The 13,790-nt window shown below is 42.0% G+C and overlaps 1 protein-coding gene across 1 annotated transcript in view; it reads left to right on the top strand.

Annotated features, from left to right (window-relative positions):
* Window positions 1-13,000, top strand: part of LOC108669262 (tetratricopeptide repeat protein 17) — a gene marked incomplete in the record, with an annotated part of 23,707 nt that extends 10,707 nt beyond the window's left edge. Inside the window, 12 exon segments of the mRNA XM_047881175.1 lie at window positions 504-599; window positions 1,474-1,620; window positions 3,134-3,371; window positions 3,950-4,097; window positions 4,828-4,979; window positions 5,480-5,894; window positions 6,542-6,597; window positions 7,323-7,606; window positions 8,787-9,021; window positions 10,009-10,178; window positions 10,636-10,741; window positions 12,269-13,000. Coding sequence (XP_047737131.1) covers window positions 504-599; window positions 1,474-1,620; window positions 3,134-3,371; window positions 3,950-4,097; window positions 4,828-4,979; window positions 5,480-5,894; window positions 6,542-6,597; window positions 7,323-7,606; window positions 8,787-9,021; window positions 10,009-10,178; window positions 10,636-10,741; window positions 12,269-12,385 — 2,164 coding nt within the window.
* Window positions 13,001-13,790: the final 790 nt, after the last annotated feature.

Here is a 13,790-nt window from a genome sequence, read left to right as displayed (position 1 = left end):
TGTACTACCAGCCTGCTGCACAGGTGCTGTGCTACCAGCCTGCTGCACAGGTGCTGTACTACCAGCCTGCTGCACAGGTGCTGTACTACCAGCCTGCTGCACAGGTGCTGTACTACCAGCCTGCTGCACAGGTGCTGTGCTACCAGCCTGCTGCACAGGTGCTATGCTACCAGCCTGCTGCACAGGTGCTGTGCTACCAGCCTGCTGCACAGGTGCTGTACTATGTACTCTTTGATGTGACTATTCCAGCCTCGACTGTCAATAATTTTTTTTTTTTTGTCAGGTTTGATTAAATAGTATAAAATATTGACGTGTGTCTTGAAGATTAACTTTTGATTAACTGTTATGGTTGTGGCCGGACTTGTAAATGACCAATAGCTTTCTTAAAGAGCAAACCAATCGTTCTAGTATAGTTTCATTGCAAGTCTGTTGGACTAAGGATATATTTAGAATTGTATTAACATATTTATTACTAGTGACTAATAATAGTGTGATGCGTTCAGCGTGCAGGGCGAGACCCTGCGGTTATCCAGCCTGCGACACCAGCCTGCGCTGTCCAGCGTGCAGCCTGTCTACCGCCTCCAACCTCACCATCTTGGGTGAGACCAGAGTTTGGTGGTGAGATGGTGACACTATTGTTTAGTGGCCTCATTATTGTTATTTATGGGATTATAGCTTGGGTAAGATAATCCATTTCTTTCATTAATGTTAGACCTCACTTGGGGAGTGATTATCCACACTTCATATTGATGTTAGACCCTTCCTGGGGTGTGATTATCCACACTTTATATTGATGTTAGATTCATTTTGTGAAACGCTGAATTATTGGCAGAAGAATATAAAATATTCTCTCTATGATATTGCAATGGTTGAGATCTGAGTGTTCTCGACTCTCAAAAAAAGTTTATTGCTATTTAAGCAAAGTCTCGCTCTTTTTCTGAGAGGAGGTGACCGTGGTTCATGGAAGTCAAACTACCATTGTAATTCGATCTGGAATCTTAGTTATTTGTCGTTTATTCATGTTAGAAGCATTCAAGAGAGCTTGTTGGCTATCAAGTAAGAAAATTATTTTCTTTTCATCGGGTCGTTTATTTGAACCAACATTCTTTCCTTATATTAAATTTCATTGTACCCTGCAAATCATTTACCGTAGACTGCCAAATTCATTACCCCCTATTTGTATATCTTTGAAAAAACTAGGAATATATAATTAATTTTGCGTAGAATTTGTTATTTATGTCCGTCTGCTTAATGCGCAAGTTTCCCGAGAATTTAAAAGGAAAGAAAACAAGAAGTAAATCTTCACCAAATCTAAACTTTTTCATTGAAGATATTTTTTTTATCTATTATTTGATATATATTAATAGTTACCTATTATTTGTTATCTATTATTCGTTATCTTTTATTTGTTATCTATTATTCGTTATGTATTATCTGTTATCTATTAGTCGTTATCTATTATTAATTATACAGGGGCGGATGGGTGGTAGGTCGCCCCGGCGTCGCAGGAGGAGGAGGAGCCCCGGACGCCGACGCGGACGCATGTGAGGGCGTCAGCGCGCTGCCTTCGTGGCACGTCTTCCCTCCTGTCATCGTCCTGCCCTCAGTCAAGGACTTCAAGTGAGGGAGGACGTTTGTTTTGTGACATGAGGGTCTTATGGGAATATGGATGGCTTTTTCGGTATAATTGATGGCGTTATGGCGGGTATAATTGATGACGATTTTGGTATAATAGATGGTGTTTTCGGTATAATTGATTATGTTTTCGGTATAATTGATGACGATTTTGGTGTAATTGATGGCGTTAATGTTATAATTGGTGGCGTTTTCGGTATAATTGATGCCGTTTTGGTTATAATTGATAGCGTTTTTGGTATAATTGATGGCGTTTTAGTTATAACTGATGACGTTTTACGCATTTTTATCTTGTTATCTTAGGTTTCTTGCTTATATTTGTTGTAATAACTGATTTGGTATAGGTAGCGTGGACGTTTTTGTATTTGATGATAAATTACCTACGTGAAAATGTCCGTGAGTTGCGTCAGGATGATCTCGTAAGACCGCAGTAGCGTACCGTCAATTGGGGTGACTTCGGCCGCCGGGGTGACTTCGGCCGCGTTTTTTATTTTGTTTTGCAAACAAAAACGGGGTCGTAAACGCCGGGGTCATAAACGCCAGGGTCGTAAACGAGGTCATAAACGCCAGAGTGACTTTGGCCATCGTTTATGACCCCGCTTTTGTTTGCAAAACAAAATCAAAAACGCGGCCGAAGTCACCCCAGTTGACGGTAACAAATATTAGCAGTTCTTATATGCACTGCCAAGTTGAAGCATGTCAGTGTGAGATATGGAACGACGTGTTAGGGCGAGTCATGGCTGCACTTCAAGTAAGTGCATCTTTATTATCTCCACTTCCGTAAATCAGGTTTTTATACAAGTGCCGATTATGTCTGAATTTTTTCCATTCATTTTGTGTGGCCCGAATAACACCAGTACGTGTCATTGACAAGGCAAAGGAATTGTTGTGATCAATTGCTGTGTTAATGCTCACGGGAGGAATATTTGCTTTTCGCAACCTAGATAATTAGATAATTAGAACCTAGCGTTCATAAAAATTAAGTTACGTTGAAGTCTGCGAATTTCCTAGAATTCAAAATTTTTTACCAATTTAAGGGATTAACTTAGGCAATGGACAAAAATTCTTCTTCATATGTTCAATCAAACTATTTCACACGTCTCATATTAAAGTGTTATTGTTGAATGATGTCATAAAAGTACGAAAGTGATATGGAATGACTACTACTTAACCGTTTACAGTGTTACTTACCGAGTATTGTCTTAAGAGAAAGGAATTAAATATAAATGACTGCTAATGAATCCTACAGCTTTACTTACCGAGTATTGTCTTAAGAGTACGGAATTAAATATGAATGACTGCTACTGAATCTTACAGCGTTACTGACCGAATATTGTCTTAAGAGTACTGAATTAAATATGAATGACCGCTACTGAATCTTACAGCGTTACTGACCGAATATTTATTAAGACTGTAGAATTAAATAAGAATGACTGCTGTTGATATTGCGTAAGAGTATAAAATTAAATGTGTATGACCGTTACTGAATTGTTTACAGCGTGAAGAAGTTGCTCACTGAAGACATCGGTGAGACGCTGCAAGATCCGCTGGCCAGGCCGCGCGACTTGCCGATCTGCGAGCGCCTGCCGTCGCCGCTGCCTCCCATGCTGGAGCGCCTGCGTGCCTCCGACGCGACGCTGGGCCGCTGTGACCGCGCCGCCGCCTACCTCGCCTCCTTCGGGCATGGCGGCGACCTGATGGAGGCCGGCCATAGGGTCGCTATGGCGCTGCAGAAGGTCTAGTCCAGGGGGGGTGCTATAGTAATGGAGGCCGGACATAGGGTCGCTATGGCAAAATCGCTGCAGAAGGTCTAGTCCAGGGGGCGTGCTATAGTAATGGAGGCCGGCCATAGGGTCGCTATGGCGCTGCAGAAGGTCTAGTCTGGGGAGGGCGTGCAATCGATTCTCTCTTAATTACAAATAGCGGCCGATTTCTCGGTTTGTGAAATGTGTGTTTAACTTTAATAGCCGTTTTGGCTGCCAGAATTATGATCTTGTAACTGTTTTTGATAGTAATTCCCTAGAGTTAGAGCCAAAATCAGCCGTTACTACCTGCTAATGGCTTATTTCAGCCAATTATTAATGATAGAAGCCTGCTAATTGGCCTTACGAGTCGTGGCTCACTCAATGATGAGGATTGCATTGGAGTGTTAAGTACGAGGAGCAGAAGATCAGGAATAATTGTAGCATCCAATTACTCCCTATTGTTTTCGTGATTCGGCTATTTAATGTCTATTGTGAATGAAATAATACACTATTAAACAAATTTTTGAATGCCAATGTCTTTGCTAAGATCATTAATTATGTGCGTGCAGCGCGCGGGCCCGAAGTGGGCGCTACAGAACCTGGCGGCGCTTTACTGGCGGGCAGTGGGCAACCTCTGGAACGGCGTCGAGTGCCTCAGGGGCGTCCTGGGCGACGAGGAGACCGTCCTGGGCACCCACCAGCAGCTGCACCATGACTGTACGATGTCCTTACTGACCGTATGATGTCCTTACTGACCGTATGATGACCTTACTGACTGTATGATGTCCTTACTGACCGTATGATGTCCTTACTGACCGTACGATGTCCTTACTGACCGTACGATGTCCTTACTGACCGTATGATGTCCTTACTGACCGTATGATGTCCTTACTGACCGTATGATGTCCTTACTGACCATACTATGCCCTTACTGACCGTACTATGCCCTTACTGACCGTACTATGCCCTTACTGACCATACTATGCCCTTACTGACCGTACTATGCCCTTACTGACCGTATTATGCTCTTACTGACCGTACTATGCCCTTACTGACCGTACTATGCCCTTACTGACCGTACAATGCCCTTACTGACCGTACTATGCCCTTACTGACCATACTATGCCCTTACTGACCGTACTATGCCCTTACTGACCGTATTATGCTCTTACTGACCGTACTATGCCCTTACTGACCGTACTATGCCCTTACTGACCGTACAATGCCCTTACTGACCGTACGAGGCTCACTAAGAAATTTCTTTAGGGGTAAAGTCAAAATTCCCTTCTCATTCTCAAAAAAGGAACACATAAGTTGCTTGAATTCGAAACAAGTTTCTGAAAACTTTATTTATTATAAAAAAGGCTTTCTTTAAAAAATATATTTCATTTCATATAAATTATATATTATAAAATATATTTCATATAGAAATTTGCCTCGTCATCAGCGGGCGAAGACTACGACGAGACGTGGCGCAAGTACGACGCTCTCTTCACGGACGTGGCGCTGGGCAACCTGGCGTCGCTCCTCTACGTCGTGGGGCACGTCGACGACGCTCTCGTCCTGGCACGTCGTGCCGTCAGCGTCGCAGATTACGTCGTGAGTGGCGCGTCTTGTCATCACAAGTTATTCTGCGTTTTTTTAGGAAATTCGGACATTTTAAAAGACGTCAATGTAAGACGCTTCCCACGCTTGTGGTTACGTCTTGAGAGCGCGTGTCGTATTGATCAGAAATGGTTCCAATAATTGTCCTAAGGATTAAATGGAGGTATTTTTGAGAAAGCTTACACATGAACAGAGTGGTTCACGGAAATTTTCCGATTTGAAAGCTCAATAAAAGAGAACTAGTAAAGATATAATTACAATATAAATTTTATTAGAAAATACATTACCTGAATGACGCTCTGTTGACCTCGACGCTCTGTTGTCCTCGACGCTCTGTTCACCTCGACGCTCTGTTGACCTCGACGCTCTGTTCACCTCGACTGTTGTCCTCGACGCTCTGTTGACCTCGACGCTCTATTGACCTCGACGCTCTATTGACCTCGACGCTCTATTGACCTCGACGCTCTATTGACCTCGACGTTTACCCCTGGCAGAGCGAGACGCAGTTCCTATTGGGTAACCTGCTGAGCGCGCAGGGAAACACGACGGGGGCGCTGCACCACTACCAGAAGGTGCTGTCCCTCGCGCCCGACCACCCCTTCGCCAGGACCTATCTTGAGGCCATCACCTGCCACCACAGGGAGCCCTTACAAGCCGGGCAGGCTCTCCCTCTTCCAGATGAACCGCTATCTCTTCCAGATGAACCGCCATCTTCTTCAGATGAACCGCTATCTCCTTCAGATGAACCGCTATCTTCTTCAGATGAACCGCTATCTCCTTCAGATGAACCGCAGTTTTCTTCAGATGAGCCAGCATCTACTTCAGTCTCCATGGACGAGTCAGAGGACATTGATGTGCTCAGCGATAAAGGCTTTTGTGAGAAAGGCCTTGAATGTTCTACAAATGGAGGTGAGCTTCACGGTCCTTGATGGTGAAAATGACTGACCGTCATTTTTTGTTGTGCAAAATTTTCAGCAAAAATGACGTTGTGTGCAAGACAGTATAGATACTAAGCCGATTGTAGTTATTTGGCAGTTACGGATACTTTGTGACAAGAAGGAAGCGCATTTCTTCTGTTGACTTTTTATTTTAGTTTCTACCATTATACCGTAATGAAAATATTTAAATATTTGAGTCACTTCAGTATGTAAAGGGTTTATTCTTTCGACTTTTGAAAAGTACGAGCAAGGCCAAATTCTCGATTCTCTGCATTGTCGCGGCGTCAATATTGAATTATTACCTAAAATTACAGTTGATCGAAAATTCCGCCTAGAAACTTCGTTGAATACAATGAATTGCTGCTGTTCATGGTTGTCTGAGATACAGGTTGCCTTTTTCTTGACGGACACTATCATTTGGATCATTATCATTTTAAAGCTGTTATATGGTCGGTACTGTGTAGGCTGTAGGGCCTACTTTCGCGACACTGTTCAACATTCTAATGCTTGCATCATAGTTAAAGTACAAATTATTATCTATTGGAACTATAAGTGATTATTAGTTATCTATCTCTTGGAAGTTGTACTTGGCTAAGTTTTCCCTGCGGTCTTCACCAGACGGGGAGCCTAACTTGCTGATGGACGCCGACCGTGTCGATGCTGCTCCTAGCGCGGTTAGTTGAACGGTTCCTTTTTAACTTTAGGGAAGTTCATAATCTAATATATATACTGCATTTGAATGTAGAATATAATGTGGAGTGTGAGGTTATGATCAAGTTTACCATAATCGGGAGCAGTTTTCTTCTTGGTCGGCGATAATGCTGAGGATATTTGCCTTATTTTACTTGTTCAGACTCAATTTTGTCGCTACGATGTACGTTATGGAGTCTCAAACAAATTAGATTATTTTACGATATCTCATAGAAGAATTTTCTTTTATGGCATATTATAAGAATATGTCTAAAAAATTCTCTTCATACATATTTCAAGAGGTCACATAAAGTCTATAATTATTATCAACTTTGATGGCTTCAGTCAAGCTGCATATCTAGCAGCAATTAACATAAATGTTGCTTTATGTTAGCGCCAGCCCTCTCATTACCGTCGCAACAAGTGCTTAAGTAGGTACCTAAAACCTGAATAGTATCAAGAATACTTAATCGTCCAAATCAGTATGATACTATTATATTCGTTAATATATAGTCATTATTATTAGCAAATAGAACTCCTTGACGTCTGAACACTGTAGGTGCTGTAGCATCAAGCTGCTAGTTACTGTAGAGAAATAAATTGGTCAGTTGTGACAGTAAATAATTTCAATTATAAATTGTAACTGAATTATATTGTAAATATTCGTCTGGCATGAATGCGTTGAAAGCAACAGTCACTTCTCCCGCAGGTGCAGGCGCCCCTACACACGTCCAGGAGCACCCAACCACTCCCCCTCCAGGACTCTCCTCCTGCTGAGGGGCACGTCGTGGTAGAAGACCTCCCCACCGCTGACTGGTTGCTGCGTAACAAGGAAGCTCCTGAAGCCGAGGTCCCCGCGGGTGGAAGTATGGCGAGGGAACGCGTCCGGGCGGACGGACGGACGGACGGCGCGCTCTGCGACGGCTACAAGAAAACCGTCGCACTCCGACACTTCACGTCCACGTGGCTCTCCGTCTCCGCTAAATACGTCGAGTGAGACTGTACCTCCTTGTTTATTTCATTCTCTTCTTACTCTGCTATCTCTTCAGGTTTGCTTCATGTTGAGTCTTAGTTAGAAATATTCACAAGTGAACTTGATTGTTCAGTGATTCTAAACATCAAAGACTAACCTCTGAGGCTCTAAATATGTGTCACCGGCCAGAGCTACTACAAGCCAATCTGAACGTTAGGTCTGTAATTCACTATCAGGATCGAATGCTCACCGCTCATAGCCAGGACAATATATGAATAATTTCCAGGCTACTGTGCTCATTCATCTAACCTACAATGCCGTTCCTCTCTCCTAGTCATCGTCAGTTAAAGCCGGTTCAGTGGCTATGGAATAGAATCACGACAAAGCACACTTTATATAGTTTATTGATTCACTTTGTTTAAAATCAGTAAAATGTGGTAAAGGGAAAGCATAAATTCCGACTATTATAACTATTATAAGAGACGTTCAATTCTATTCACTATTGCACAGCATTAATGCACGTAGTTAAGGTTAGAACACTAAAGCCTCACGGCACAGCCACGACTCCAGCGTTAAGCAAAGAGTGCTGAGAGTTAACAGAGCTGAGCAGGTTCAGGTATGAACCTCACTGTAGGGCTGGCGGGACACGACTAACTACCTCGACGCACAGCCGCTCAGACCTGACCTTGCACTACGTCGTAACTGCTATAGGTCTGACTCACATGTCACTGGCGCCGCTTCGTCAGACGTAATAGAATAATTTCGTCACAAGAAAATGCACATTGAATAACTTAGTAAACGATGTTCATCGTTCACAAATTTATTCCTTGATTTAGTGATATATATTGTTATTAATTAAATCGGACCCAATCACTCTTGTGTCACAGCTCGCAGCCAGTTGAAAGGATTCAGTTTCTTTTGAAAGACATTTACGTCGGATCAAGTAATTATTTTTTCATTCATCACTTGAAGATGGTATTCAACGATTACTGATCATTTACGAGATTTTTCTAATGTCACGTTTTTAATATGTTATGTATGTGCACAGCATTAATATGCCAATTATGTGCACAGCACTAATGCCAATTATGTGCACAGCATTAATATGTTATGTATGTGCACAGCATAAATATGTTATGTATGTGCACAGCATTAATATGCCAATTATGTGCACAGCATTAATGTCAATTATGTACACAGCATCTCCAAATTCCTGCCCGAGGCGCCGGTCCCGCTGCCCCCCCAGACGCCGGCCCCCCTGTGCCCGAGTACACCGGCATCGCTGCGGTCCCTGGACCACCTGTCGGGCGTGCGGTACCGGCACCAGCTGCCCCACGTGCCCGAGACCGGTCTGCTCGAGGCGCTGCACACGCTCGTAGACCCGCCCCAGACCATGGAGCAGCTCGGCCATAGACTCCATGCCGCCCTCCAGGAGGTGCTGCTTAATCTTATGTTAATCCCAACAAAATATAATAGCATATATCTAAATAGTAAACTAAATATTACGTTTTAATATTGTTTGTCAGATGATAAGAAATAGGATAAGGAAAATGTTATTAAAGGGAACAAAATTGCCAAGTATCAGCGATTACCTGTCGTAAGAAATACTCAACTAACCTGCTAGTTTACCATAAAAATACTAAACATATATTTCTCCATTATTACTCGGGCGAAAATAATTAAACTTACGGGAATTGGAATACCTTAGTAATCATGCGAAGAGATCTTGTAGCAGAGATTGTCTCAAAGTTATACGCATGCAAGCAAGGATTGTACAAAAATGCATATAAATTTTATGCATTTTCCTCTTGATATTTCAATTCTAATCTATGATCAGGAAACCTTACTTTAGTCAAGAACTCGTGTTTTATGACACGCTGGCCAAAAGAAAATCTGAGCTCATTTGGCATGGATTCTATTTTCTATTGTATGCCGTTTATTTAATACCACCAAATGTTTGTTCTTCAAGTTCTGAGAATCCACACGAAAACAAAGGAGAATCCAACTAAATAAAAACTGCGTATCTTCATTTAGCTGCTAATTGTTGAGGCGAAATGAACCTCACATTGTAATTCAATTAAATTTTCCCTACTTCTTCGAAACTAAATTTTGAAACGTTTTCATTTGAGTGCCCCTTGATCTACCCAGCCGACGATGTTGGAGTGTAAAATGAAATGTTAACAGTTACGTGTGAAGTTTCTTCGTAATTTTTTGCTGGATCTCACAGCCAGTGCTAGTTTAATTAAATTCAAGTACCTAAGGTTTGGCCGATCCGTAGTATGAGAGGTTATTTGTTATAATGTTGCTATAATCCGTAGTATGAGAGTTTATTTGTTATAACATTGCTATAATCCGTAGTATGAGAGTTAATTTGTTATAAAGTTGCTATGTTATAAGATAATAAAGGATGATCATGTTGCAGCACTCACCGTCGTCGCCAGGAGGCTGGGTTGTGTTGACAGGCGCCGCCCTCTACTGGCGCGTCGAGGGCAACGCTGGCAACGCCATCGACTGCCTCAGAGCAGCGCTGCTCTACGCCCCTCGTCACATGAGGGATGTTCCCCTCACTTCCCTCGCTAACGTCTTGCATAGGTCAGCTGCCTTACTGCCATCACCTGCCTTACTGCCATCACCTGCCTTACTGCCATCACCTGCCTTACTGCCATCACCTGCCTTACTGCCATCACCTGCCATCGTAACAATAGTTACTCAATCTCTTTGCTGAATATTTTATTGGACGCATTTCAATACTTTGACGCTTGTATGTATCGAAATAAATTTTTAATTCTAAGCTTTGTTACGTTCCATCTTTTTCATTCTTTTGTGTTCAACCAAAGTTTATTGCAAAAATATTTCTAGCATACACAACGTCCCTTTGTTTGACTCTGTATAAGACGTGAAAACTCTCGATTGAAGCTCAATTTTAAATGTGTAAATTTAAAAATAGACGAAACTTTTTTTAAAACCTGCTGAGTGTTTACACCAAGCTTTTCGTTCATTCACATAAAGTATTTGAATTTATCCACTGAGCGAGGACTTTGTGTTGCAGGTCTGGCTTGTACAACAACGCTCTGATCGTCGCCAACGCGGCGCTCGAGATCTCGCCCAAGTTTGTGGTGATACACTTCACCCTCGCCAACATTCTTGCTGCTATGGTCAGTTAGTGTAGTATGTATGTTGTATGTCACTAACTAGTGGGCGAGCTGTATGAACGGCATGTACATAAGGACTTCACCCTCGCCAACATCCTTGCTGCTATGGTCAGTTAGTGTAGTATGTATGTCTGTAACTAGTGGGCGAGCTGTATGAACGGCATGTACATAAGGACTTCACACTCGCCAACATCCTTGCTGCTATGGTTAGTTACCTGGCTAGTGGGCGGTGTGTACGTCACTTGTGACATTAGGCGTCATGGTCAGTTGACTAAGTAGTGGACGGTATGTACGTCACTTGTGACATTAGGCGTCATGGTCAGTTGACTAAGTAGTGGACGGTATGTACGTCACTAGTGACATTAGGCGTCATGGTCAGTCACCAGTGGGCGGTATGTCGCCATACGCCACTTGTGACATTAGGCGTCATGGTCAGTTGACTAAGTAGTGGACGGTATGTACGTCACTAGTGACATTAGGCATCATGGTCAGTTGCCTGACTAGTTGACGGTGTGCACGTTACTTGTGACATTTGGTGTCATGGTCAGTCACTAGTGGGCGGTGTGTACGTTACTTGTGACATTTAGTGTCACGGTCAGTTGCCTGACTAGTGGGCGGTGTGTACGTCACTAGTGACATTAGGCGTCATGGTCAGTTGCCTGACTAGTGGGCGGTATGTACGTCACTTGTGAAATTAGGCGTCATGGTCAGTTGCCTGACTAGTGGACGGTGTGTACGTCACTTGTGACATTTGACGTCATGGTCAGTCACTAGTGGACGGTGTGTACGTCACTTGTGACATTTGGCGTCATGGTCAGTCACTAGTGGGCGGTATGTTCGTCACTTGTGGCATTTGATGTCATGGTTAGTAACCAAACTAGTGGGCGACGAGTAAGTAATACTTGTGTCTTTTTGAACCTGTGTGTAAGAATTGTAACATTGTGTGGCTGCAGTTTAAGTTACTGCAAGAGCTACGGTTTGTTCGTTTCTCCTAAACTAGGAACCGCATCCAAAAGACGATGTTTATTCGAAAATTTTAGGTTCATTCAACAATTCAAAAAGAGTGTTCAGTATACCTAGAATTGACTTACAGCACCAACGCGTTACAAGCTACTTTGACGGAAATTTTCAACAGCAATTCCTTCTGAAGCTTAGAAGTCCAGGGATAGTTCTCATAAGCTCAATTTAAAGAACATCTTTTAATTTTTGATTTACATTAACCTGGTCAATTTTAAAATAATTCAGTCGTCAACCCATTATTATTTCTCTTTTTCAGAGATCTCTGGTGAATATTCTTACTGTTTCCTCGTGTAAGAGCTTGAGTTTCAACTAATTCCAAACTTGAAACTCTAGTTCACTTACGTTTACCTTGGAACGTAGCTAGGCTCGTTTATAAGGAATTTTGTTGCTGAGAAAGATTCGCCGAAGGAACAAGCTTTGCTGGTATTTACCTCCTGGAAGCAGCTAGAAAAATTTAAATTCCAAGAGTATTCTTTTCCTGGTTACAATTTCAATATTTTTTATGTGCAGGGCGAATACCAGAAAGCTGCAACATTCTACGAGTCGACTTTAGCTCTTCAGTCGACCTTCGAACCGGCGAAAGAGCGTCTGCTTGCCATCTACTGTGAAGAGCATCTTGAGGACTGAGCATAGATGCCTCTTAATGTACCTACCTAGTTAGCCTCTAAGATCATCTAGTCTTTATTTTAAATACGCTAGAATGAGAAGCGAGCTGCCTGTTATATTTTTATTATTTATGTACAGAAAAAATGCCGTATTATTGAGTAACGTCCGTGCTCCTGTTTTATCAATTTGATAATTTGATTTGCCGTGATATCACGTACGGTTTTCACTTCATGGAAAATTACAAATTTCGGACCCACCAGCACCACAAACTCTAACCATCACAATACCCAACAACCCGCTTAATATTGCACTGTAGTGATAATTCAGGTTCGGTGGAAGTTATGTTTCATTTTATTTACTGACAACAATTCCAGATATCATTGGTCTCACCATAACCCTTGTGCTCCGTGCTGGGCTTAGTAGCGATGTTGAGTTACGTGACTTCTGTCTTCATTAACTGCATTCAAACGAGGGTAGGCCTGCAAATAAATGAAAATCTTGCCCCAATTTATATTCCAAATATAAAATATCGCATTTACCGTCTTGAAAGTGCAATTACGTCCACCGCAGCTTTTGTGTCACCTGACCTGGGGCCGGATTATCAAAACTTCGTAACTTTTTGTACTTACGACAAAAAAATTCTGTGGTACGTAAATACACCCTAATTTTGGCATTATCAAAACTTTCGTACGCAAGTCTTAGCTAAAAGCCTAATTTTTTTCCCGCGCAAATTTTTCCCGCGCAAATGTTTATATAATACCACTGCTAGTATTACGTTGTCATAGCAACGCCACTCGTAAGTCGATTTTGCGTACTTACGAAGTTTTGATAATACGGCCCCAGGTTTTATGATAACTCGCAGTCAAATTTTTTTATATACGTTGCTTCTCAAATTTTATCAATGTTAAATACCTGAACAAATTACAAAAGTTACATTTTGCAGTCTAACCCGATTCCCTCGGTTATAAAGGACAAAGGCTTTAAATTAACATTATGCGACCAGTCGAGACTGCACCTTCGTCGACCGCTGATCAAGGCTATATATATACCCTTGCAAATGCTGCAAAAACCCGAAGGTTTAACTGTCGTGTCAATGAAAAAGCTACTCAACACGTGCTTAAAGGTACAAGTGGATTTAAAACATAGAAATTTACTTAAAATAATGCATTAAAATTAATGGAATTTAATAGTTGGAAAAAGCAAGCGGATTTGAAAACGAACACCATGTGTCATTTGCAGACGGTAGTACATTATGTTCAAATTTATTATTTATACTGACATGGTGCAGATCCTAACTAACGTGCGCTTAAAGCGCATGTTAGTTGGCAAAATTCTGAAGTGACCTTTGCCATTCTTATGATGTTGATCTTTGTGATATACTTATCATTATGAGGTATTCTTTGGTCCTATTTAGTTACTTCTAGGT

Source organism: Hyalella azteca, unplaced genomic scaffold, assembly GCF_000764305.2.
Source record: "Hyalella azteca isolate HAZT.00-mixed unplaced genomic scaffold, Hazt_2.0.2 contig7231, whole genome shotgun sequence".
Taxonomy (NCBI): Eukaryota; Metazoa; Arthropoda; class Malacostraca; order Amphipoda; family Hyalellidae; genus Hyalella; species Hyalella azteca.
This window is presented reverse-complemented; position numbering and strand designations above follow the sequence as displayed.